Source organism: Centroberyx affinis, unplaced genomic scaffold, assembly GCF_046629955.1.
Source record: "Centroberyx affinis isolate AG114_WGS23_722 - 3 ecotype Tasmania unplaced genomic scaffold, CSIRO-AGI_Caff_v1 ptg001842l_1, whole genome shotgun sequence".
Classification (NCBI taxonomy): domain Eukaryota; kingdom Metazoa; phylum Chordata; class Actinopteri; order Beryciformes; family Berycidae; genus Centroberyx; species Centroberyx affinis.
In genome coordinates, this window is record NW_027280221.1 from 74,577 (window position 1) to 99,219 (window position 24,643).

Consider the following 24,643-nt stretch of genomic DNA (forward strand, 5'->3'; position numbering starts at 1 on the left):
ATGTTCATTCAGAAAAGAATGAATGTAAAGCTATATTTCTAACAAAAAAACCCCAACAATTTCGATAGTTATGACAACATGCGCCGAAATCAATGTGATAACATGCCTCAACCAGGCATTGACTGTGCTATATGTGAAGTATCGTTTACCATGTGTGGTTGTATAGGCTCCTGTAAAAAACACAATATGCTGATGTGTGTCTTCATCAATAACACAATAACACCTTTGTTGTAATTGGCAAATACAATTCATTATGATTCTGGTTAACTCAGGCCAACAAGGAGCACAGTCTGATTCTCGGAGTGCATGTCATGACAGAGCAGCAGCCACAAGATAGCAGCAGACCGCTTTGAATAACAGCAAGTGGACCTGATCTCCAGTCAGTCTAGGGATCACATCTAGTAGCCTAGGTGTAATTTTGTCATTATCTCTCTCCAATTTGTCATCATCAACCTGTCATTCAAAAATGGCTCAGTCAGCAGATATAGGTCTGCAGACTTTAAAAGACAAGTAGGCCTATTACCTTTATAATTAGATTTTATATAGGCCTAGTCAGGATTTTGATGGTCATCCGAAATCACGGCGATTGTTTATTCATCGAACTGACATAACTATAACGTGTATGACTTTGACATGACCATGATAAGCAGTTGAGTCAATAGTGGGTGTATTTTTTTTTTTTTTTTTTACAAAGGTATCACATGTCACCACTGGGCCATGCAGCATACAGTAGGGAAGTAAAAGGCACTTCCTTCTTCCTACACTCCACACTGGTTGCACTCAAACCAGTTTTAACAGAACATCTGCGAGTGGCAATGGGGAGTCAGGAGCAGAAAAAGGCTTGTTTCAAGTGATTCACTGTCGGTTTTAAAGCGTTTCAGAGCGGTTGGTAATGTCACTGGGTTCAGTTAGGAAAACCATTGTGTTGTAGTGCGAAAAAGTCGGATCGCAACCCTTTCTGCCCTGCAATGGCTGCGACGTAGCGCAACTTTTGGAGCTGCACGGTGGATGAACGACAGCGCTCGGGGGCCTACTAACTTTTACTGACTTACTTGTTGGATAGAACCAAGGAGGCAAAACAATGAAGAAACAATTCAACCGCATGAGGCAACTCGCCAACCAAACTGTTGGAAGGTGGGTCTTTGTTTTATTAACATGCATTGTTGCAAATGTATGTCACACATCGGTTATATTTTGGTACGATGTCATTACATTTTACACACACAGTAAATGTCAGTTGTCACAGTTTTGTTGTGGTCACTTTCCTCCCTTATTCCCCACACCATCTTCTGTGGGCGGTGTCGGAAGGGTTGGGCCACGTTTTCTTGAACAATTACCTGGAAACTTTAATTAGGATGTAAGAAAGATAACATTATGGAGTCTAGCGATGAGTTGCTAAGCCTAAACAAAATGTATGTGCATAATTATATTAATTTTTGATACTTAGCTAACTCTCAGAGGGAAAGTAACAAAAGGAGTTTGAGAAAGTGAAGGGGATTCAAAGATGTGGTCGTTGTGGCCAAGGCGATCTTAACAAGTCGTCAAGCTTGCTGCTGTTTCGGTTTTCCCTACGAATAATCACTCTAAATTACGATAATGTGGCTATGTGGACTTACAGGGTGTCTGTGGTAGCCTACTCAGTAGTGAGTTTAGAGTAACCATATGGTAGCCCACTTAATGGTATTTAATTTCCTCTGATATCACTATAAGATCCCTACAATATTCCAATAATATAGCTACCTAGAGAGACTTCAAATCACAACTGATATAGTATCATATTGTAGGATTACAGCTGTTTCTATAGCTGCACGGTTCATAAGGATGTAAAGAACCTCACACACTAAAAGAAATGTTTTCTGTTGCATAGTGATACTGGCTGGTCGATATACTGTAGCTTACATCAGCCAAAAAGAAAGGAAACTCAAAACCCCAAAGTCTGGTGTGTGTCCCTGAAAGTGACTTAAGTCATACCCACAAACACACACACATACACACATCACATATTATCTCCCTCTCCTTCACTGCACTCCCCTCCCTTCACCTCCACAGGGGCTTTCCCTCAGGCTCTCAACACCAATGCTCTCTATCAACAGTCTCCAGTTATCACGTTAAGACAGTCTGCAGCTGATGCTTCATGTTTATCCTCTTCATGTTACTCTGCCCTCTTTCTAACCAATAGCCTTTAAGGAACGGCCTTGGATTCCTCAGAACTTTCCATATATTGTGTAAGAGCAGTAAAACTCAACTGAGCGGACTCACAGCTCCCTCACAGATAGGCATCTGTGTATGCAAGCAAGCACACACCCGCTCTGGGTAGAGCTCAACAAGCCAAAATGCCTCCAGTCCTGCCTGTGGCACTGCAGGACGGAAACAAAGAGGGTGTCACTAAATAGTTGGCTGGGCTAAGCGACGCAGTGGTAAATAAATCATCACAAATAGCCACCAATATACAAAACAGTTTGTGTCAATTCATGCTGCTTTTCCTATCAGACCCTATCTTATAACCCTATCACATTTACATCTATCTGATACCACAGACTATAAAGTAAACTACAAATTTGCATTCAAGATTTATGTCAGCCTAAATGGGTAGCCTGTTATGCAAAAATAAAAAGGTGAAGTGAGTAAACTGAGTTTAGGTGGCTTTACCCTCCACTACATCCGCGCCGAGAGGATCCTGTAAACATTTTTGTTTGATTGTTTTTTTGTTTTTGAGAATATGTGTACTCCTATTCTCAGTATCTGCAATATCTGCCCAACACAACTGAAGCAGTAGCGCTGGGCAAAATGGCAAAAATATTTCATCACATTATTTTCCAAATTTAGGGGTTTAAAATGATAATGTAGCCTATTGCATTTGTTTTTCCCATACAATAACACTTAATGAAAAGTACATGACTGTAGTATACCAACCAATGTTCACATGTGTTTATGCTTTAGACTGTGCTTAATGTACATTGTTATGATGCTACAGTGTGCCCTTACTTATTGCATTAAAGACACAAATGCCATTGATGATGGTATTGTTACAATGCATACCTTTGATTGGATCCATATACTTTAAACTATGATACACCACAGCCCTAAAGAGAAGCCTGAATCATTTCATACTCTGCTGATATACTTCCAGAAACACAGAGCTTAAGCCGAATGCCTTTATGGTGACAGATTTCGGCCGGAGGATAGCTTTTATCTGAATCATACGCAAACCAAACCTCTCAGTTGAATGTGTGTCTCCCCCCATGGCAGTATCTGATGATGTGGTTCTCTGTTTGGCTCAGAAAAGGCCAGGCAGGGAGAGTTTTGTGGAGTAAGCATTTCCATGGTTGTTGACGGGGACACAGCGGTGGGCTGGGGACACCACAGAGCCTCAGTGGTACAGTTCAAAAGGAGGAAGCCTGTTTGATTCACATGTAGTTGAACTGTGCTGTGTGTATGTCCTAACCGTTCCACCACAATTGGTGTGTGGTGTTTATGAATGCCCACATACTTCTGTAGCACTTTTGAGAGAACAGCTTCTTCTTACCCAGAGTCTTTGAGTTGGTATGAAAACATAGGCATTGTACTTTAGGTTCACAGTGCGTCATGTGGAGATTCATATAAAACAGTTCTCAAACTATGTGTTTCTTGGATGATTATTATCATACTGGCTCATTGATAGGCCCATGTACACAGTCTGTGTTTACATCGCTACAGTTAGAATTCAGCACAAGCTTTCTGTGTTGTTCTGCTCCAAGTTTTCTCCCAGAGTCTAGCATTGGAGGAAGCCTATTCTTAGAACAATAGCTGCTGGCCAGGGCCAAGCTCCGCTCTGCTCAAATCAATGCTAATTCAATATTGATAGGAATCTAAAAATTGCCCATGTAGCTTTTACCTCCAGAGGCGAGCCAGCATAGCTTCTCTGTAATGAGATCATGTGGATCAGTGTGTAGGTATTCTGGCTGCAGATGCTATCTCATGCCATCACACAGCCTTTGTTGAATTGTTCAAGTAATAATCCACAACTTTTTCATATAAATAAGTGTCCGTTTTGCTCCTCTGTGTCTCCATTGTTGCTGTCATTGCTGTCATTTGCTGTTCTAAACACCTATGAGGGTATTCCTCTTTCCCGGGAAAAATCCTCTGCTACAGAGGAAGTGATGCATTTAACGGTTACAGAAGCAACAACAGGTTTGTTTGTTGCAGGTTTGTTGCAGGTTTGTTTGGAAAAAGTAGTATAAGATAGAAGAAATATAAGAAGCCGCAGTCTACATTGAGTGTCTTTATTATTATAGTATGTTGGGCCAGTGCCTTTGAGCGTAAAACACCAAAGCGTTGACCGCTTATTAGAGGTGTAGCCAAAATCAAGAAAAACAAGAATCTCGCGGATTATTGCTTTTAATATTATAGCCCTGTGTGAGCCCTTGCAGCTTCTAGGATTTCTACCCTTGCCTCCCGTAAAAGATTGATAAAATCTTTGCTGGTCCACCTCTTATAATTTCACCAACTAAACTAAAATCTCTGCACATAGGCTAGAGGCAGCACAGTGCAGCCTTAGGCATTTTCATGTAACAGTGAGGAGGGTTCAGGCAGTAGTGAGGTAAGCGTGGTATGTGTAGGGCGTAACTTATGAAGATCTCATTTCTCAGACTTACAGCAGCATTAGGTAATAACTCTTGTATGGGAGAGGGTTAATTGATCCCTGTGAGATTTAGGCCTATATTGTTGGCATGCTCTGGTAAAGGGAGGGGAAAGGTCTGTAGGGAGTTCTGTAGTGTGTGTGTGTGTGTGTGTGTGTGTGTGTGTGTGTGCATGTGTGTATCTGTTTACATATTGATAGGGTGAGTGATGACCTCATTTAGTGGTCTCACTAGCTCAGCAGTATTCAAACCAAGGAATGGGGAATAATGATTTGTCTCCATCTCCCCAAGTATTCTATTACTAGAAATGGTGACAAATACACTTTTCACCTTTTGGCTTTAACCCTTGTAAAGGCTGGGAGTGTGATGTCCCATATATAGAAGTAGGGATATCGATACCAGTATCGGTATCGGTGCCGATACCAGGCTAAAATATCAGAGGAGATCGGTATCGGAGATTTTACCTGAGACTAAAATCCGATACCCAAAGCCATGAGTAACATGTAAGAAATAAAAGCAAACTGTCTGATTTTATGCATTTGTGGCACATAGAAGCCTGTACTTCTCAAATGGTGGGAAAAACAAAGATTTTATCTCAATGATTTTGTCCATTGACCCCAAACTATTACTGTTGCAAACCTTGATTTTGCATATGAAATGAGTAACAAACTCTAAACATTTGGTAATGGCCATAGTGCATTTCCAAACCAAATTTACATGCACTGTGAAATTACGTGCAACACTTTGTGAAACAGGGACAAAAATGGCGATACACATTTATAGACACAACATTTTATAACCTCAATGCTCCATTAGCAATTTTGTAAGTCCCAGCTGTACAAAAATGAGTGTGGTTAGTCCTATAATGTGGTGGTCACAACAGATTCTGTTAACCTTTCCTTTCATAAACATAGAAATGTGAGAAATGCATTTTGCCAGACAGCAGTAGAATAGAGTATGTGTCTTCAAAATGTGTTTAGAAACATGCAGCTGTTTTTTTTTTTTTTAATGATTACAAACAACTGACAAAACACATTTATGAGATTGCTGAGGATGAGTAAGCTGACAGTAGAAGTTTTAGAATGATGTAAGTCCCTTCTAGACGCCGTTCCCATGTACAGTGAGTGTGCTGTGTTTCAGACATCAACAAACCACTTGGCACACATACACTCACACACACACACCCCCCACCTCCCCCTGTTGCCATAACAAACAAGGTGGACATGACACAACAGGAAGTGTGTGTTCTGACAGGGTGGAGCAAACTGACAGGTCCATCATGGAAAAGCCACAGGCACAAGTGGTGTTGGACTTCTGTGTTTGTGTACACATACTGTACATGTTTTGAGTGAGAGTGTGTGTGTGTGTGTGTGTGTGTGTGTGTGTGTGTGATGAAAGCCGTTCATCCCTTTGCTTCATAAATTGTACAGTACCCAGTAATTCATAAAGACTAATGATATGGTTCCTGACACATTCATAAATAGACATTCAACATTTAACTAATTCATTACACAGTGTAACAATATAAGATCATGTGACAACACTTTATTGTGGATTTAAGCATATTGTGTGGTGTGTAACTTTGCTCTAGGTACAACAGTGCAAATTTGAGACAGGTTGGGCTGGATAGACATGGCGTGCCTGCTGGCTGCTGCCTGCTGCTCAATCCGCAGCATGGCGATCTTTCAGCTGGATATTTTTGCTGCAAGTTACTTCTTGCTCAGTTGAATGAAAGTGCATTTGTTCCATAAGGGAATTAAACCAACACAGTACGTCATGGAACTGCATTTGTTCCAAACAGTGAGCAGCAAGATTTCTGAATCAAACAACAGGACATGACATACAGTAGTCTCATCTTTGAACATGCATTTTAAATGCTTTTGCAAGTCTCTGGGTTAACAAGTGAGTTTACTTGCCATACAACAGGTGCTCCATCTAAGTCACTTACCAATTACTTTGTTGTTTTGATACCATATATTTTCACTGTTGGGTGAAAACTTGTGTCTTCAAAATGTCAACAAATCAGGAACAACAGAAAACCTGCCTTGTTTTTAGCTTGGTGACAATGTATTTTTAACATTATCCACTGGGTTTTAAGAGTGTTTCATAAGTTTCATAAGCCTAAGAGGTTTTGAGAGTTTTCTCAACCCACAGAGGACCATAATCCTTCAATTGAAGTAAAAACATGACAACTGCCAAAATTGGAGATTTTCACCTGACAGCAACCAAATTATGCAGTTTGCAAATAGGGTATTAGTTACAGTATGTGGTTTTTGAATAAATATTTCTTTAAGATGTCACACAAAATACCTAAAGATTCGCAGAAGGTCCTGTGTTTTGTCTTTTCCCTTATCCAAGTGTTGCCAGTCTTCGAACTTTGACCTCTGATTTGTGTTTCCCTCAACAGGGCCGAGAAAACTGAGGTGCTGAGTGATGACCTCCTACAGGTGAATATGACTTTCTCCTTCATGTCCGTTCAATTACATCACCTGTTAGGATGCTTCAGAAAATCCTCACAGAATGGTGTCACACTGCTGACGATAATCTGTGCTTAAATGGTTTCTGATAACACATTCACTGTAGCTGCTTCAGCTGCGCCCGCAAGGGTTAGCACAAAATGTTCACAGGTTCCTGTAAATGTGCGATCCAGTGTCTGTCACCTATGAAAGGTGATGTGTGCTGTGCACTATGTAACACTGCTGGGTGAAACAGTTATTTTTAACTATCTCAATACACAAAGTGCTGCTTTTACACCTCCTTTCCTGGAAGAGTGAATTATAGAAGTAATCACAGGACTTAGTTCAACAAGTTCCCCTAACGTCTCTGTTAAAGACATCATGCCTTAGCAGCATGTTGACGCCAAGTCTCTGCAGTCTTGGAGTACAACTGTTGGCATTAAAACATTTCTTTCATTCAGTAATGCCTTGCCAGCTCATGGGTTTGCCACTGTGGGAAAGTGCCTCCATGGTTTTCCGATCGAGGCAAACCCTGGCAATGTGCTGTGATCTTGAAAGCACCCTGGAGCTGTTCTGTGTGTGTGTGTGTGTGTGTGTGTGTGTGTGTGTGTGTGTGTGTGTGTGTGTGTGTGTGTGAAGGAGTGGGGGGGATCCTGGCTAGCAAATGTGTGAGATCACAGCTAGGAAAAGAGTGTGAATAAATATGAGGGAGAGTGACTGAGAAAGACAGGGAGTATGTTTACAGTAAAAAAGGAGCTTATGTGAAAGGGAGTGACAGGCTGCAGTGAGAATGAGAGTGCGAAAGTAAAGGTGAAAGAGTGTGGGTGAATGAACAGGCCCTCATTTAATCACTGGAGTCACACTTTTATGACACGCAGCACTGAACTATGAACCCCTTGTGGCTCAAGCACACACTCACACACACAACAGAAATACTCATGGTGAGCAAAGTGTTTTAGTATTATTGAATATATACAAAAAAATGTAGAAAATTGTGCTGAAAGTAAACAAGACAAACAGCCACTGCTTGTTTTATTCTTTAACAAACGGTTTAGTTCCCATCACAGAACCTGGTAGTAGTTTAATTCTGAGTTCTATACCTTTGTCCCAAAAGCACAGAGCACAAACTGACCCAACCCTTCTAGAGAATGTAGAATATATTCCCCTCCTCTCTGCCTCTCTCCCTCTCTCTCTCCCTCTCTCTTTGGTCCTTGTCCTGAAAGACAGGAGCTTTGTGCTGTGTTAGACATTCCTCTAGCACCAGTTCTCAGCGAGGAATGTGATTGTCAGGCGATCAGCATAGTGGAAGTGGCTTGGATATACGCGGGCATAACAACATGTTGAGTTCGAGACATTATATAATTGAGTAGGACATATGCTGTACAGAATTTGGCCACATATGATGTACCCATAGTGTGAGTTGTAACAGTCTGGCAGGTAATCATTTACAGATATGCTGCCTACTCACTAAGTTTACTTCATCATCTCTCTACAAAAATGTATAGCCCACACTTGAGTCCAGTGAATCAGCATGCTGGTTCACAAAAGGCTGCAGATGAAGGCTTTTTGATTTGAGAAGAATGAAATAAATTAATTCAGAGGAAAAGTGTTTCACTCTTTCCAAACATGAGCAGAAAAAGAATAGTTTTTCCTTTCCCTTTTTCCTCCTCCTCCCACCCCTAAAGCACCCCCCCCCCCCACACACACACACACACACCCACACACACCCACACACCCTTCTCTGAACTGTCCAACTCGTTGAAATTTGACACTTTGATTTCCACGGTGCAGTAGTATTCTCTCTTCATTTTTCCATAGTCTTCAGCACTGGCTAAGGCATTTATCTTGTTTGGACATGCCTTGCCTCAGCAGGGGAAGTGGGGAGGTGAGCGGAGCTGTCAGACTGGATGGGCTCTGATCTCAGTACTAACACGCCACTAAGGGGCTTCCTTACTGTTATTGTTGTGGATACTGGCACATAGCCTACTCATAGCAGATATATATATATATATAGTGCGAGTTAATCAGTCAGCTAACCAGCTGGTGGACCAAACAGAAAAACCCAGTCAAGTTTTCATGGTGTGAATCACGGGATAACACTGGCTCAGTCTGTGAAGCAAGCAAACATGACTATTTGGACTATAACTGCATTTGAAACGTTTTTCTGCACTGTCATCAGCTAACCAGCCAACCAGCCAGCATGCCAACAAGGTCAGCCAGCTAGTAATCTGTCAGCCAGCCAGCCAGCTAGTCAGCCAGCCAGCTCATCAGTCAACCAGCTACCCAGCCAGCCCAAGCGGCAATAAGCCAGAGGACAAAACTGTATCCGCCCAGTTCCTCTGTGACTCACTAGATGTTCCACATTTTCTGTTGTGGGAGGTCAGAGGTCGTCGGCTTGCTCTGTTCACTGTTTTCATTGGTTACTGGGCTGTCTGGAAAAAGATGTCAGTAACAGGCCTGTAAACCTTTGGACAGCTCGCTAACTGGAGAGGCAGGCGGAAGGGGTTGTCTCTGTTCTGTTAATCGACTGTGTCTGTGTGTGTGTGTGTGTGTGTGTGTGTGTGTGTGTGCCTATTATCTGGGTGTTTTCTTGCTTTTGCATGCATGTGTCTGTTTCCTCAATTGAGTTTCCCCCAGGACAAATCTCCTGCTGCGAGTACAGTAAACTGTCTAAGGTGGAGTGGTTGTCAGACTGGCTAACTGCTGTGTTGTTCAGGGTCAGTCTGGACCAGAGGGTGAATTCAAACCCCTCTTCCTTCCTGTCTGCGCAAGCGCTCATCAGGTGCCTGCTGGCATGCTTTGCTTTGTTGCCCACCGGCTCTTACAATCTACAGCTTCCTCTTTTGCTTCCCGTGTTGCTCCTTAACTGCTTGAGACAACACAGACAACACAGCTGCCCAATAATGGTGTGAAAATATAATTTAAAAAAATGGTTACTGTAATCAATTGCCAGATAACATTGTCATTGTCATTGACTCATATTTTCACTCAATCCATCTACACTGAATGTACAAAATATTAGGGACACCTACTCTTTTTATGAAATACACTGATGAGATGAATCCAGGTAAAAGCCATTTTCCCTTATTGATTTCCCTTGTTAAATCTGTACCAGTCACAAAGGAGGAGATGTAGATAAAGAGAAGCAGACGAGTTCAAGAAGTATTTTTAAGCTTTGAGACCATAGAGATGTGGATTGTGCAAAAGGGGCTGCAACTCAATATCAGTAAGATGATAATATTTTGTATATTCAGTGTACGTCCCCAGGGTCATTTGATATATAAACACTGAAAACACTTTCCATCGACGGAGACGGCCTGATCACCCAGTGTATCTCGTCTGCCATACAGCCTGCACTGCAATAACTCAGGCCTCTTTCTATCCCTCTCTGTCTTCTTGGCATCAAGTGTTGGGAGGTCTGGATCCAATCGAGCCGTCATCAGATAGAGCTAGACTTCCATGCATTAATCAAAGCTAGGGATCAGCTGGATGGTGAGCGAAATCAATTGGATCCAGGCAAGGAAGCCAAGTCCAGCTGTGGTCTGGCATGGAGCAACAGCTGCAGGACGAGGGGGAGGAGGAGCAGTGTGTGGGTGTGTGTGTGTGTGTGTGCATGGGAGAGAGGCAGAAACATCCCGTGAGAGAGGGCCAGAGCGTAGAGAGAACGATGAATTGGTAAGGATAAAAGTAAGGGAAGAAGAGTGGGAGCAAGATGGGGGTCTGACAGCAATGGCAGTGACACAGCTGGATGTTTACAGTGAAACAGGAAGAGGAAGTGAATACTTAGACAACAGACAGCTAGTCAGATGCAAAATCTGTGTGTGTGTGTGTGTGTGTGAGCTCTATTCCTGTAACCCCTTGCCAGTAACCCTACAACCACAGCCATATTGGCAGCTTTAGTTCAAAATAATGAACTAAATATACAGTATGTCATACGTCTCATGTCATAAATGTTACACCTTACATACAACGCATTTGATGGTGGTAGTATTTTTTTAAGTACTATAGGTCATTTCCTTTGTAAAGGATATTGTACAGTATAATCAGTAGATCAGCATGGCCCAGCCAGTCTGATTTATCTGTTTCCCACAGTAGTATCTCTGCAGGATGTCGTCAGATGTTGAAACAAAAAAAGTTTCCTCCGCTCCCTGTAAAGACCACAATCCGTCAGTCTGTGTTACTCGTCTGCCGTGACACCGCTTCCGTCTGCCTGTCAGAGCTGCCTGTTCCAGCGCTGCACGCTGCGCCACGCAGAACAGACGGCAACACGGGCGAGACAAACAGCGCTCCCCTACATGCTCCATCATTTTCCAATAACAAGAGCAGGGTGGAAAGTTTAGAGATGGATGTGCGCTCGGTGTAGCATCTGTGTTTTGATTTGTAGCTCTCACCTGGTTTGTTTCTGTTGAGTAGGAAAATGTGCGTGTACGGGTGAGATGAGCCTGCATCAGCACAGGGAGACAAATATCCTTCATCCCACTCTAAATTAATTCACTCTGTTCACATGTCAAGAGGGCGTTATATCTTTGCTAATACCGAGTGCACAGTAATTCTACAGTGATGTTTTTCCACAGCAGGCCTATTGTGTTTAAGAGTTATGACATTGAGTGCAATGTGTGTGTGTGTGTTTGTTTGTGTGTGCGCTTACAGATCGAGAGGCGGATGGAGTTGGTACGTTTGGTGTCGCACAACGCACACAAGAGGCTGGTGTCCTGCCTGCAGGGTCAACTTGGCACAGACACAGAGAAGAGACATGTAAGAAGCGCTACATCTTCTCTTCATCACTCCTTGTCTTTACTCAAAAGCCTTCGCATTTTGCTCCAAGAATCGAGCTGCTCAGAAAGATTTCAGCTTAGCACATGGCTCCTAAAGAAATTAAATGATAAGGATGGACAAGTATTAGCAGTGGCCCTGCTGTCTTGTGCTGTGACCACATAGCATCTCTCCTTACATAACACAGAGGATAGGGACTCAGGAGAAAAAGTATTCATCATTGGCCTCCTGCCAACCTCTCCTCTATCACTACTTAGCAGACCCACCCCAAACACACACACACACACACAATGAAAGGAATTTACATTTTATTGCTTTGTCAGTTAAATCATTGTCTTATCTTTATCGTGTGTACCATCAACATGTTTTCACACACTTTCAGCTATGATAGAATAAATAACTAAACCCAAAGACACAGCTAATACTGAATAAATCTCAAACTTGCAAAACTGCAGCCTCCCTAACAGTTATCATTTGTCTTCTGGGATTGACTTTTCAGACAAAATAGCATATTAGCAGCCAACTTGGAAGTCCTGGGTGTCAGACTTTCCCACCAGCACATGAACGCTGCATAGTAGTTATGGCTAAAAAACAAACATTGTCAAATGGCAGAAATCCTAGATCCAGATCATCTCCAATCATCTAATCAGTCTAATCAACAGATCCTTGGCTTAGGGCTATCTGACCACCAAATTTCATCCAAATTCATTTGTAACTTTTTGAAATGACAAACAGACAAACAGGTGAAAACATTACCTCCCGCTAGCTTCGTTGGCAGAGGTGATAACTAGACAACTTCAGTGTCACAGAAAGTGTCTGTTTCTCTCTCTCAGCAGTCTTTTTGCTAATTTTTGTGAGTCAGTTGAACTTCATTTCCCATTATACTTGTGTTTGTCCCACCACAGAAAAAGCTGCCCCTGACAGCGCTGTCCCAGGCCATGGAGGATGGAGGCAGTCAGCTGGGAGACGAGAGTCTGATCGGGTGAGTTGGGAAACTTTGACACAAGGCTTCATAACACGCATGACCAGTTTCAGCAGCTTAAGACTACTGGGCGGCATGCAGCATGACACTCATGGTGTAAGCAAGTACGTGATTCATTGATTGAACAGGACTGTCTGTCTTGTAAATAGAGTAAATGTAACTGATCATAATTAATGTACAACATGAAAAGAGGTGAAAGGAATGTGAAAGGTCTAACAAGGGGCCTCTCATGTGTGCTTGGCTTCTTTTACATGAACATTACTCTCACTGTGAGGAATGTGGTGATAACAGCTTCACTGTCACACTCACTCTCCCTGGTGTGTGTGTGTGTGTGTGTGTGTGTGTGTGTGTATGAGCAGCAAGATGATGGATGTGTGTGGGGAGACAGAGAGCAGGCTGGCCTCTGAACTGATGCAGCATGAAGTTCAGATTGAGAGGGACATCCTGGAACCTCTCAACCAGCTTGCCGAGGTAAAAACACAGAGACACTACAGCAAGAGAAACCTCTCCTCTAACTGTAATGCATGACATACACATATCTATAGTATAGGTCATGGGTTCTTAATTGTTTTGGCACAGGGTTCATATTAGCATATTAATAGTCTTGTAACATGGGGACCCATACAGGCCTGTGACTTACTTGAGGTCCCACCTCACAATTTAAGAAACACTGCTATAGACACCAGTATGTTTGAAACATATAGTATTTCCCTATATAGATTGTGTATGTAATCTGATAGTGCCATTTACCGTTCATATCACTCGCTGTAATTCCATTCTGTATGTTTCATGTTGATGTAAATTCAATTTTACCACAAGAATATTTTTTTACCAGTATTGATTTGACTATAGAGTGCTTGTGTACTCATGTTGGGGTTGTGATCCTCACTGTTCCTCTCATAGGTGGATATTCCTAATATACTAAAACAGAGGAAGCAACTGGCCAAGTTGGTTCTGGACTATGACTCAGCCAAGGCCAGGTACACTAGTTTATACTCACTAATATCAGATTTTTGTATTGTGGATTCTATATTGTAGTCTGTGAAGTTTTCATTTAGTCCCATTTATTCACAGATGGCAGTGATGTGTGTACATTTTAATCGCAGACTAGTCCTGACTGACAGATATATATTTTTTAGCATTTTTAGGATTTTGAAGATGTATTTGAATCTTGTCTTAGACTGTGTAAAATGTGTAAGCTGAACAAAAGTTTGCATCCATCACAGTGATTCATGGTTAGTAATACAGGAAACATGTCACATACCTTTTATGTTCACTGCCCAAATGTCTAAATCATTTCTTGCACTGCAGGTGGTACCAGGCGACAAAGTCCAATAACCAGGCTATGGCAGCTAAGGCCGATTCTCTCAAAGACGAGATGGACGAGGCTCTCAATAAAGTAGAAATATGCAAGGTAGATACACAATCTTCATGTTTAAACCTCTCCTGCAGCGCAGAGCTTTGTTTTGTTTTTTTTCACTTTGCAAGATAATATTTTTGTTACTGGTTGCTAGACACATGGACAATGCTATCATAACCTTGGGGGTTTAAGTATGCCATATGTATATAGTGGAGAGAATAGCTGTACATTCCAACCAGGGCCTCTTCATCAAGTTGGGATCATATCTGATGAACAGGCTGAACAGAGGAAGCATTGTAACAGTAGCAGGACAGGCCCGAACATGCTGTACAGATTATTAAAACCATGTAATTAAAGGGTCATTGCTTTGTCATCTGGAGTTCATATATATCTTAATGAAAAGTTACTTCATAAAGTGCAGTAGAAGATTTAGGGTTGCCTGTATGTTTGTGATGGATGCAAACATATTTTTCCATCCCACAGGACCAGCTCTCTGCAGACATGTATAACTTTGCTTCCAAAGAGGGGGAGTATGCACGCTATTATGTCATGGTGAGTACCTTAGTTAAAAGACCTGAAGTTAAACCTTAGTTAAAAGACCTGGAAGTTAAACCTTAGTTAAATGACCTGGAAGTAAACTGGAAATTAAATGCAAATCTAGTCCATTCCTTTATGCCAACATTATTCGTTGACATGAATGCCTGGTTCACAATATGTGTTCTATGTCAGCGCTGAATGGACTGGATTTGAATGAAAGAGTTATAATGACCTGTTTTTATGTTTGTGTTTGTGTGTGTGTGTGTGTGTGTGTGTGTGTGTGCATACCAGTTGTTAGAGGCCCAGGCAGACTACCACAGGAGGTCTCTGGCAGCTCTAGAGGCAGCTATACCCACTATCCAGTTACAGCAAGGTAAACAACAATACACAAAACAGACCGCATTTTAATTAAATATGCAAATTACATTAAACATAACCTTTCCATCTCTAATTGATTTATCATCTGCCCCGTTACTTTCCCTGGCATTTCCCTTACCTCAAACATGAAACCCAAAATAGTAAACTCCTGAATGCCAAATGGAATAGTATTGCTGTTTTATTTCTTTATTACTTCCATTTTTCCTGGACTCTATGAAAATAGGATGAGATTGAATCAGGGTGAATTAGATCAGAGTGAAAACATCTCCATTGTCTTTGTCTCATCTAGTGCCACATCTGCTCTTTCTCTGGATCTGATAAGTGAATTACTAACTGCTAAGAGGCAGACATACAGTGGATAGATGGTGAAAAGGATGAGTGTGGTCAATTCATTTGTGAGACTCCAACATGACTTCAATGACATCTAATTGCATCATTGCTTTGCTCCTAAGTTGCCTTTCTGTTATGAACCAGACTGAGTAGTTGACATTTGAAATGACACTTTTAAGCAGCTAAACACTCCATCAGTGCTGCCGCAGTAGACTTTATCTGTGTCTATGTCTTGCCTAGACTCGTGGATGGAGAAGCCGGCGTTCGGCACGGCCCTGGAGGAGCACCTGAAGAAGAGCAACCGTGAGATCGCCCTGCCCCTAGAGGCCTGCGTCATGATGCTACTGGAGACCGGCATGAAGGAGGAGGTATGGAAGGAGCGATGGAAGCCGAGAGAGAGAGAGAGAAAGCTTGGTAAAAATAGGCCAGACTGGAGAGTCTACTTGAGCAGAATTCTGATTTACACGATTGTACCCATAAAACTGCCCACCTCTGCTCCGTCGGAGCTGGAGGGAAATGTGGGTCATGTCGCTGGCCTCCTAGACACGCTGAATAATAGCATGTACAGTCTGGAACCATCTGTGGCCAACTTGTGGTCAGTTAGCCTTGGGCCTGCGGGAATAAAAACTGTGTGTGTAATCTGTGTGTGTGTGCGTCTGTTAGCCATTAGCATGCTCGCTATTACTCTCTTTAAACGTAACCATATCACTGGACTCCCAAAGGGGCATGATTCAAGACATTTTTCTGAACGGAAACAAGACTCTCGCTGTATGTCTGTCTGCTGCTCAACCTGAAAGACCCACATCTCTACTGGTAACAAACAGTTCCTCTCTCGACCTTCTTGCTCATTTGGTGAATGGCATGCTTTCTTTTCATTACTTCTCCTTTCCTTACACCAAACCAGACACGCCTGTCTAATATTAGGATGGAAACCAGACACCTATCCCCCTTGAAAAAGCAGTGCTCAGTCATTTTCTGTATACTGTCCTTCCAGGGTCTCTTCAGAATAGCCGCCGGAGCTTCAAAACTGAAGAAGCTCAAGGCAGCGTTGGACTGTTCCACCTCACAGCTAGAGGAGTTCTACTCCGATCCTCACGCCGTTGCCGGTACAGCCCCTTTTACAGGACCATTAAGAATGAAACAATATGGTCTAGATTGTTTTCTCATAGCATTTCTGTGTGTGTGTGTGTGTATCGTACACAGGAGCCCTGAAGTCCTACCTCAGGGAGCTTCCTGAACCCCTCATGACTTTTGGCCTGTATGACGAGTGGCTACAAGCCTCCAAGTAAGATCACACGCACGCACGCATGCGCACGCACACACACACACACACACACACGTCTTTTAATTATCTCCTCCTTTTGTTATCTCCTCCTTTTATAACACTCACACTTGGTGCTAATAATTGCTGAACACACACCTGAGGCAGTGTTTGCCCAAAAGCTGTTCTAGATATTCTGTGACATAAGTGAAGGGTAAATACTTGTGTGTGTGTGTGTGTGTGTTTGTTTGTGTGTGTGTGTGTGTGTGGTTTCAGTGTGTCTGACCCTGACAAGAGGCTTCAGGCCTTGTGGGTGACATGTGACAGTTTGCCAAAGACTCACAAGGCCAACCTCAGGTAAGATCAACATCTATTCTATTCTATTCTATTCTATTCTATTCTACTTTATGAATTGTTCAACCATAACAAAAAAGGTAATACAGTACATGTTGTAGAGGGTTGTTCCATCACTGTCTTGTTGTCAACATGTTTGATTTGCGCACTGGATAACATATCTTGCTTGTTGCTTTGCTAAATTAGCCTGCTAGCTGTTAGTTAGCTAGCAAGCAAAGCCACAAACCAGTTGTTTGTTCAGGTTAACTGAGCTGACTCTTCTCAAGATACAACAGAGCATTTCCTAAATTTGGAAACAAATTGACCTTACCGGACCCTTCATTTTCACTTTTAACATTACTGAGTTACACCCACGCCACAGCAATCTTTTTCAGGCATCTTTCTTTTTCTAGCTCTGTCATATATTTAGCAATTATTTGCGTACAGCCAATTCTCCACTGGACCTCCATGATGGCACCAGCCATGTTTGCAATGAGATTTGTGAAGCAAATGCAAAGCCTCTGTTGCAGGTATCTGGTGAAGTTCCTGGCTAAGCTGGCTCAGGACAGCGAGGTTAATAAGATGACTCCGAGTAACATCGCCATAGTACTGGGGCCCAACCTGCTCTGGGCCAAGACTGAGGGGTGAGAACCTCACACACTATTCACCTCATATTCACCTCATGAGCCAGTGAGATTGATGTGCTTGTGTGTTGTTGAGCTTTCCATCCCTGTCTGTGTGTTTGTATTCAGGACGCTGGCAGAGATGGCAGCAGCTACGTCGGTCCATGTGGTCGCCATCATAGAGCCCATCATCCAGCATGCTGACTGGTTCTTCCCTGAAGGTAATACCTCTCTCGCTCTCTGTTTACTTTGCAGTGACACTTGTACTCTCTTCCCTGCTTCTCTCCTAGTGTAATTTTCTCCTCCTCCTTCTCCTTTAATACAATTTTTATATGCAAGAAAAGAGATAGTTGTGACAGTGTATAGCTGTTAATGCTTGGTTAGTAGTGAGTAGATCCCTCTAATTACATATCTAATGATATATATATATATTATTCATTAGAATAGAATAGAATAGAATACACATTTATATAGATAAAACTACAGGACTTAAAGGAAAAATCCACCCTCAAACACTATTAAAAAAACAGCCGTTTACCTTGCATTTCTGGACCCATTTTGTTGTTTGGTGGTGCAGTTTTCTTACTCCCATGGTCAAACATAAAGGAAGTGATGTCACATTGAGATATTTCCAGCAGAGCTGCAATGGACTTTAATAGCAGAAATATTTATGTTGCATTTGTAGAGTATGGGGTGCGACTCACGTTTCTCGCTCTCTTGCTCTTACTATGCTATGCTATCGCTTTTACGCTCCCTGCCTACGTGTATAACCCACACCTGAATGCAACAAGTTCATGCCCATTCTCTGGGGATTGTCAAAAGGCATTCTGGGAAATGTAGGAAGTCACTAACTGAAGAAGTAGAGTTAAGGTAAAGTGGCTACACTAAAAAAACAACTCCTGGAATACATAGAACATCACAGAATGATGAGTATCCAAGGGTGGATTTTTCCTATAATCACCATTATTACCATCATTATCATCATCATCATCATCATCATCATCTCTCCCCGTCTTTGCTCTCCCCTCTGCCTCCCCTTCTTCCCTCCATCCCTCCAGAGGTGGACTTCAACGTGTCGGGCATGTTCGCCATGCCCACCCACCCAGCGACCCCAGACCCTGAGCCCAACCTAGAGAGGAGACGCCCCGGCAGCCTGGTGGGGCAGGAGGGGGACAATCACAGCCCCCGTAAAGACAGGTACCTGTCCCGCCCCAACCTCAGCCTCAGCCTGCCTCTCACCCTCCCGTCCCGTCCCAAGACACTGAGCAGGCAGGAGTCGCGGGGCCCAGCCGTGTCGGCCCACTATGTAGTGGCTGATGAGTCCATCACAGTCACTGAGACACCCACTGAAGAGCTGCCGTGTCCAAACTTTAAAGCTGTGCAGTAGTCCAATGTAGCCCCCATGAATCCAGTTTCTGATGAGCGAAAGAAGTGAAGAATGTTTTGTGTAATTTCGACACCACAGTATTGTTATGTCTAGATGATTTCAGCACAAGCTAATCAATTATGTGTTTTTCTTAAGGTTGGTGATGAACACGATGAATAAGCACTTCTCTTCCAGGCATTTTACTGAAAGGGAAACCATTTTGAACATGTTGCAATATCATTTTGTGTGCAATTATATTTCTCACTTTGGATTTGCTGTACTCTTGTGTTATCTCCTATATTTCCCATTAAAGCTTAGGATATACTGTAGGTTGCTGGCTTTATGTTTTGTGTGGGTTCCCTCTGTTGCATTTTGTTTGTATGGTATGGCATCTGTCTGTTCTGTCCCAGCAATGAAGTAGAAGTTCAAAGTTCTTCTAGTTCAAAGGTCACTGTCATGTGCTACGTTGGTTTTATGTCCTCTTTCGGTCTTTTTTTCTGAAATGGTTTTATTTATCTCAGGGAAGTGGCGTCTCTCTCTCCCACCGTCTCTCTGACCATCTCTGTCTTTCTCTCACTCTCACTCTGATGTCTTTCTTTCTCCCTCTGTCTCTCGCTCTCTCGCTCTTTCTGATGGTGTGTGGTTTGTCCTCCTGAACTCTCTCCCCTCTCCCCCCTCCCTAGCACTGTTAACAAACAGCCGGAGCCCGCCCCGCGTAGAACCAGCACTGTAAATAGAAAGCAGCCGCAGCTAACCTCACCCACCTTCCAGCCCCCACTGCCCCCTCTGGAAGCTTGGGGTCCTGCCCAGCCTGAGCCCCAGCCCCAGCCCCAGCCCCAGGCTCTGCCCCTGGCTGCAGAGGCTGAGCAGCCCAGCCTGGGTGGTGCTGGTAGTAGTGGTGGTGGTGGTCTAGGTGGTGGGGTCCAGGTAGCCACAGTGCAACCTCAGGTTGTAACCCAGCTCAGCGCTGAGGAGAGCAGGTAAGGAGGAGCGAGCTGAGACAGCGCCCCTACTCCACCGCCTGCTCACAGCCAATCAGCAATCCGGAGCTCACCCGCCCTTTATGTTTGTCTTTACTTTGTCCTGTGTTTGATTGGTCTTTGAGTTTACAGTGCAGGCGAAATTGATATTCCCGCATTGGAAATCAATAAATTAAAAAATGAATGTTGTCTGCAATGTCCACAGCCTTTGATTTAGCTTCATGCTAATGAATTCAATTAAGAATGTAATGCAGTGGAAATTATGTATTGCTTTGTTTACAGGCAACTTTTATCCTCCCCCTCCTTGATGGGGTGATTGTCTAAGCTCAGTCTATTTTGAAAATGTACCTGACTTCTTGCCTGCCTTCCTTCCTCCCTGCCTGTCAGTGTGTCTGTCTGACATGTGTCTGTCTGGCTGTTTGACAACTTTGTGGTGTCATCTGATCTTGCATGTAGCACATCAGTGAACCTCTGATCAGCCTCTTGAACAAACCATTTCCTGTTCTGTTTTTGCATCCCGTCGTCTGTCTTGACAATCAAATGAGTAAAAATAACTGTCTTAAAACATTTTTGTCATAAATCATTCATCATTCGACATGTTATAACCTTCATCCAATGTAATTGCCATGAAATTAGTCTCTGAATGAAAATATGACGCAATTTTTGAATGTTATGCATGAGTTCTTCCTGCGTTGATGCAGCACTGGCTTGTTGAGTGTAAAGCACAGGTGACATGTTGATGGATTAACATGTGGATCTGTTGTATTTCACAGCCCAGCACGCGAGCTCACCTCCACCCCCCCTCCCCAGAGGAATGGTTCAGTCCATCTTACAGTAGGAACCCCCCATTCTCAGGGCGGGTCGAGGGGGCCCAGTCCACACATGGTGCGCAGAGGTGAGAGAGTGCATTCAACAATCAACATTTATGAGGCGCTCCTTTTGAAGCCGTAATATTTATCGGCCCACTCATGAAAAATATTCCATTGTGAAGTCTACAGTTGAACGTAGCTTTTTAACTTTTATTGTTTTTATTGTTTCCTCTGCAGGCACCAAGAAGCAGGCCCCAGCCCCGCCCAAACAGGCCAGCCCCTACGCATCCCACCCCAGCAGCCAGACACCCAGCTCCCCGCACCACCCACCCATCACCCCGCGACGCCACCCTGGTAAAGAGAGCCCCATCCACGCCCCCAGCCACCCGCCCCCGCAGCCTCCTCAAGCCCAGCAGGCGCAGGGGGAGTCGGAGTCCTCTCCCCCCAGCACTCCCACCCCACCCGACACTCCACCTCACGACGGACCCCACTCCAACCCCCTCCTCTTCTACCACTCCGGATCTCTCCCTCGGCCCTCTAGGCCAGCTCCCAAGCCACGCCCCAGACCCAGCGTGCCGCCGCCCCCACAGCCGCCGACAAATGACAATGGTAATGACATCTGCAGCTCTGCCTCCAAGATCATAACAGGTACAGTGGATGTTTTCTCTGCCTCAACTGGTCACCCTCAAAAATCCTCTTTTTCAAGTGGGTGTGTGTTTTTGGTAGTAATACAGGACACAGTGATCATTTAGGTGACCTGATTAGCTATAGACCATCAGGTAAAGTATGCAGTATCATAGTGTTTAAATAACATACATACCACCAATGCATGTAAATGGACACTGTAAAAACTAGATCTGAGAATATGAAACATGAGCATCCAGCAGGAGGAAGGAAGGAAGGATGATAGAATTGGACTGTATTTATCATGTGTGTCCCCCTTAACATGCAGTAAACATTGGCGCAAGAAGCCCTACTCTGTGTGTGTATGTGTGTGTGCGCGTGCACGGCATGCATGTGTATGATAGAGTTTTTCCTTGTGGAAACTCTCATCTAGCTCCAACTAGAGCAGGCTCTTTGGCTTGGCTACTTCAGTAGTGTGGTAGCGCAAAGATCTGACTGACTCAATCTATGCACAGAGTAATTCCAGATGTAATGGAAATATCTATATTGAACTGAAGTCCATCATAAGAGTGCTCGAAAATCAGCAAGAACAAATCCTTCAATGAAGTTTAATATTGTTGACATAATTTCTTTTTGTAGGCATTGCAATGGTTGAAATCACATGCCGATCGCCTGCTGATACTGTATTTCAGTATTGTGTGATTTCAGTCATTTTCTCTCAGGGCAACATTTATCATTCTGGCTTATTGTTTCACTGCCTCCTCTAGTGCCTCACACACTAAATGTAATTGTGGTGATCTGAAGCATGATGGGAAATATGTAAATATTGCAGATGTCTGAGCTGCCGGCCTGCCTGTAAGATGAGATTTGAAAGGCAGGTAATGGTAAGGATCTGATTGGCTGATGCATTGCCCTTGCTTCCCTGTCCACTGCATGTATATGTGCGTGTGTGTGTGTGTGTGTGTGTGTGTTGCTGAGTGCATACAATATACATATGTTTATGTATGTATGGGTGAATGCATGCATGTATTTGTCACACATTAACCCTGCTTCCCAACAGGACTAACATGCATGTGACTCCCAACCCATTCCGATGCTGAGGTTGGATGGCTTTTGGCTGCTAACACCTATCTTTGCTAACTAACCCGCTCCAAACCTTACATACCTATAATAGACAGTGCGCTATTATTCTGTATGTACATTGTCTAGCTCTCCTTCAGCAGTTCTACGTAGAAAACAGAGGATTTAAAGTTTAACACACCAAGGATACTCTCCAAACCACTTTGAAGAAATGTACGTATTTTAATTGGAATCCAAATGTGCAACTCAAAATGCACTGTAAATGTACGTAGATAATTATGGCTAGATTTAATAAAGAGAGCAATCCTTGGTGTCTTTTATTGAGTGTGGAGAGGTGGTGTGTGTGTGTGTGTGTGTGTGTGGATATGGTTGGGTCTGTTTGATGGCTTGAGGTTAAGTGTGTGACATCTTTCAACTGATTTGATCGTTGACCCTAATTGCCCTCTATAGATGGAGGCCTGGTCATAAAGGGGATTGGACGAGCCTTCGTCCCTGAAATCGTTGTGGACCAACAAGAGGAGGGCTCTGCTGGTCATGAGCCCGCCCCCACCCCAGCCCCGCCCACAGACCCCGACATCCAATCAGAGAGCACTGTTCTGTGAAGGAGGAGGGATCATTGTCACAAACCATCAAAAACTGTTCTCCTTCACTCAGTTGGTCCATGTAATAGATTTTAGTGTTCAGACTCAAACATCAGGCATGAAGCCCAAACACACTGGACCACTCCACCTCTTCATCCACTTTGGGTGCCAGTGCTGGGTGGACAAACCGCCTGCCTTCTCCTCAGTAATGCTGGGACTTGACCCTGGAACCTCATCATACAATGGCGGTATTAAACCACAAAAAACCCAGTCTTTACATTCCATATTAGACTTTACATCTAAACCCCTTTGCTCAATATACTGTATATCCTAGCTGGACATTTTGGGATTGGACTGCACAGCCTTGCTAGACATACAGCTAATGGGACTGGAACATATAACCTGAACCATATAGCCACTAAACTCCAGAGTGCTGGTGAAGCTTTCAAGAGACAAATTGTCTTCTTCTTCTTTTTTTTATTTTTTATCTTGCTATAATACTATAGATTGAATGCTATGAATGTTTATGGAAACAGAAATCTGGATATTGTATCAGATTTCACTGTGAATCTGGTCTATGAAAAATCTTGCCACTAGGTTTTACAACCTAGACCTGACAACTAGTATTTTTGTACTCATCACAATTGTGTGGAGATATTTGGGTGTTAGCTAGCCTTTTATTGGAAATTGTAGATCTATTTATCTTGAAACAGAATGAGAGACGTTTTGCATTTGAGACAATTTGTCAGTTTCATCTGGCTAAATGTGATGTTCAGCTTAGAAGGGCTTTTGAATAATTGCCATACACTTTATGACCATACTTTACCTACTACTGTATGATCACAGGACCAAAGAAATGACTGGTAAGGGCCAAAAAAAAAAAAGTTAAATTTAAAGCAGTTCAGTTTGAGTTTTATACTATGGTTGCTAATGACCAAATATTTTGGCAAGAGTGCAATATAAAAAAATGCATTCCTCTCATAATGTTCCCTCTCCACAGCATATACCCCATTGTTTATATTTTCCCTTACTTCAGTGTATTTGAAGTAATCTTTTAGGGTGGAACTTGAGTCTGTTTTCCATCTGCATTTGATTTAATTACAACCAACCTGATTTACCGAGCTCAAAATGGCTGTGACGCTCAAAGAATAGCTTTTATTAATAAAAGGGATTTATTGTGTTTTTTCTAACAAATCAATTGTGCTGAAAGAGGATGACTATTTTCAATACATATCTTATAACAGATTATTCTTGCTCAGGCTTAAAGCTACAACCAAACATGCCCAAATAATTAAATTCCTATTTGTATTATAATTGTTATTATGGCAGTCACATTGACAATCTTTACTTTGTTGGGGTATTTTCCATCACTTTGATTTTTGCTTATTTCTTGACTGCACTTTTATCTTGGTTTTCCTGCACATACTTTAGAAACCTAAGAATGAACAAAGTTGTTTTTTTTTATATCAAGTGCATAACTTGTTCATATCAAAGGAAAATGTTGGCATTGTCCTTTTTTTTGGCATCATTACTCTTGATAATAACAATTAA

The 24,643-nt window shown here is 42.8% G+C and overlaps 1 protein-coding gene across 4 annotated transcripts; it reads left to right on the forward strand.

Annotated features, from left to right (window-relative positions):
• Window positions 1-785: 785 nt before the first annotated feature.
• Window positions 786-24,613, forward strand: arhgap17b (Rho GTPase activating protein 17b). Of its 4 annotated transcripts, none has more exons than XM_071529818.1 (20): window positions 786-1,134; window positions 7,027-7,066; window positions 11,726-11,830; window positions 12,754-12,830; window positions 13,190-13,301; window positions 13,734-13,810; window positions 14,142-14,244; window positions 14,674-14,742; window positions 15,019-15,100; window positions 15,676-15,803; window positions 16,430-16,541; window positions 16,639-16,720; window positions 16,973-17,053; window positions 17,560-17,673; window positions 17,782-17,873; window positions 18,711-18,849; window positions 20,772-20,893; window positions 21,045-21,455; window positions 22,264-22,315; window positions 22,962-23,100. In XM_071529818.1, the coding sequence occupies exons 1-19, from the start codon at window positions 1,082-1,084 to the stop codon at window positions 22,269-22,271; spliced, it is 2,007 nt and encodes a 668-aa protein (XP_071385919.1). In that variant the 5' UTR covers window positions 786-1,081; the 3' UTR covers window positions 22,272-22,315; window positions 22,962-23,100. The 4 variants fall into 4 exon arrangements, with proteins under 4 accessions (XP_071385919.1, XP_071385920.1, XP_071385918.1 ...); XM_071529819.1 differs by having other exon boundaries at window positions 22,264-22,309; window positions 22,962-23,051; XM_071529817.1 differs by lacking the exon at window positions 22,264-22,315 and having other exon boundaries at window positions 11,726-11,839; window positions 12,748-12,830; window positions 22,962-24,613.
• Window positions 24,614-24,643: the final 30 nt, after the last annotated feature.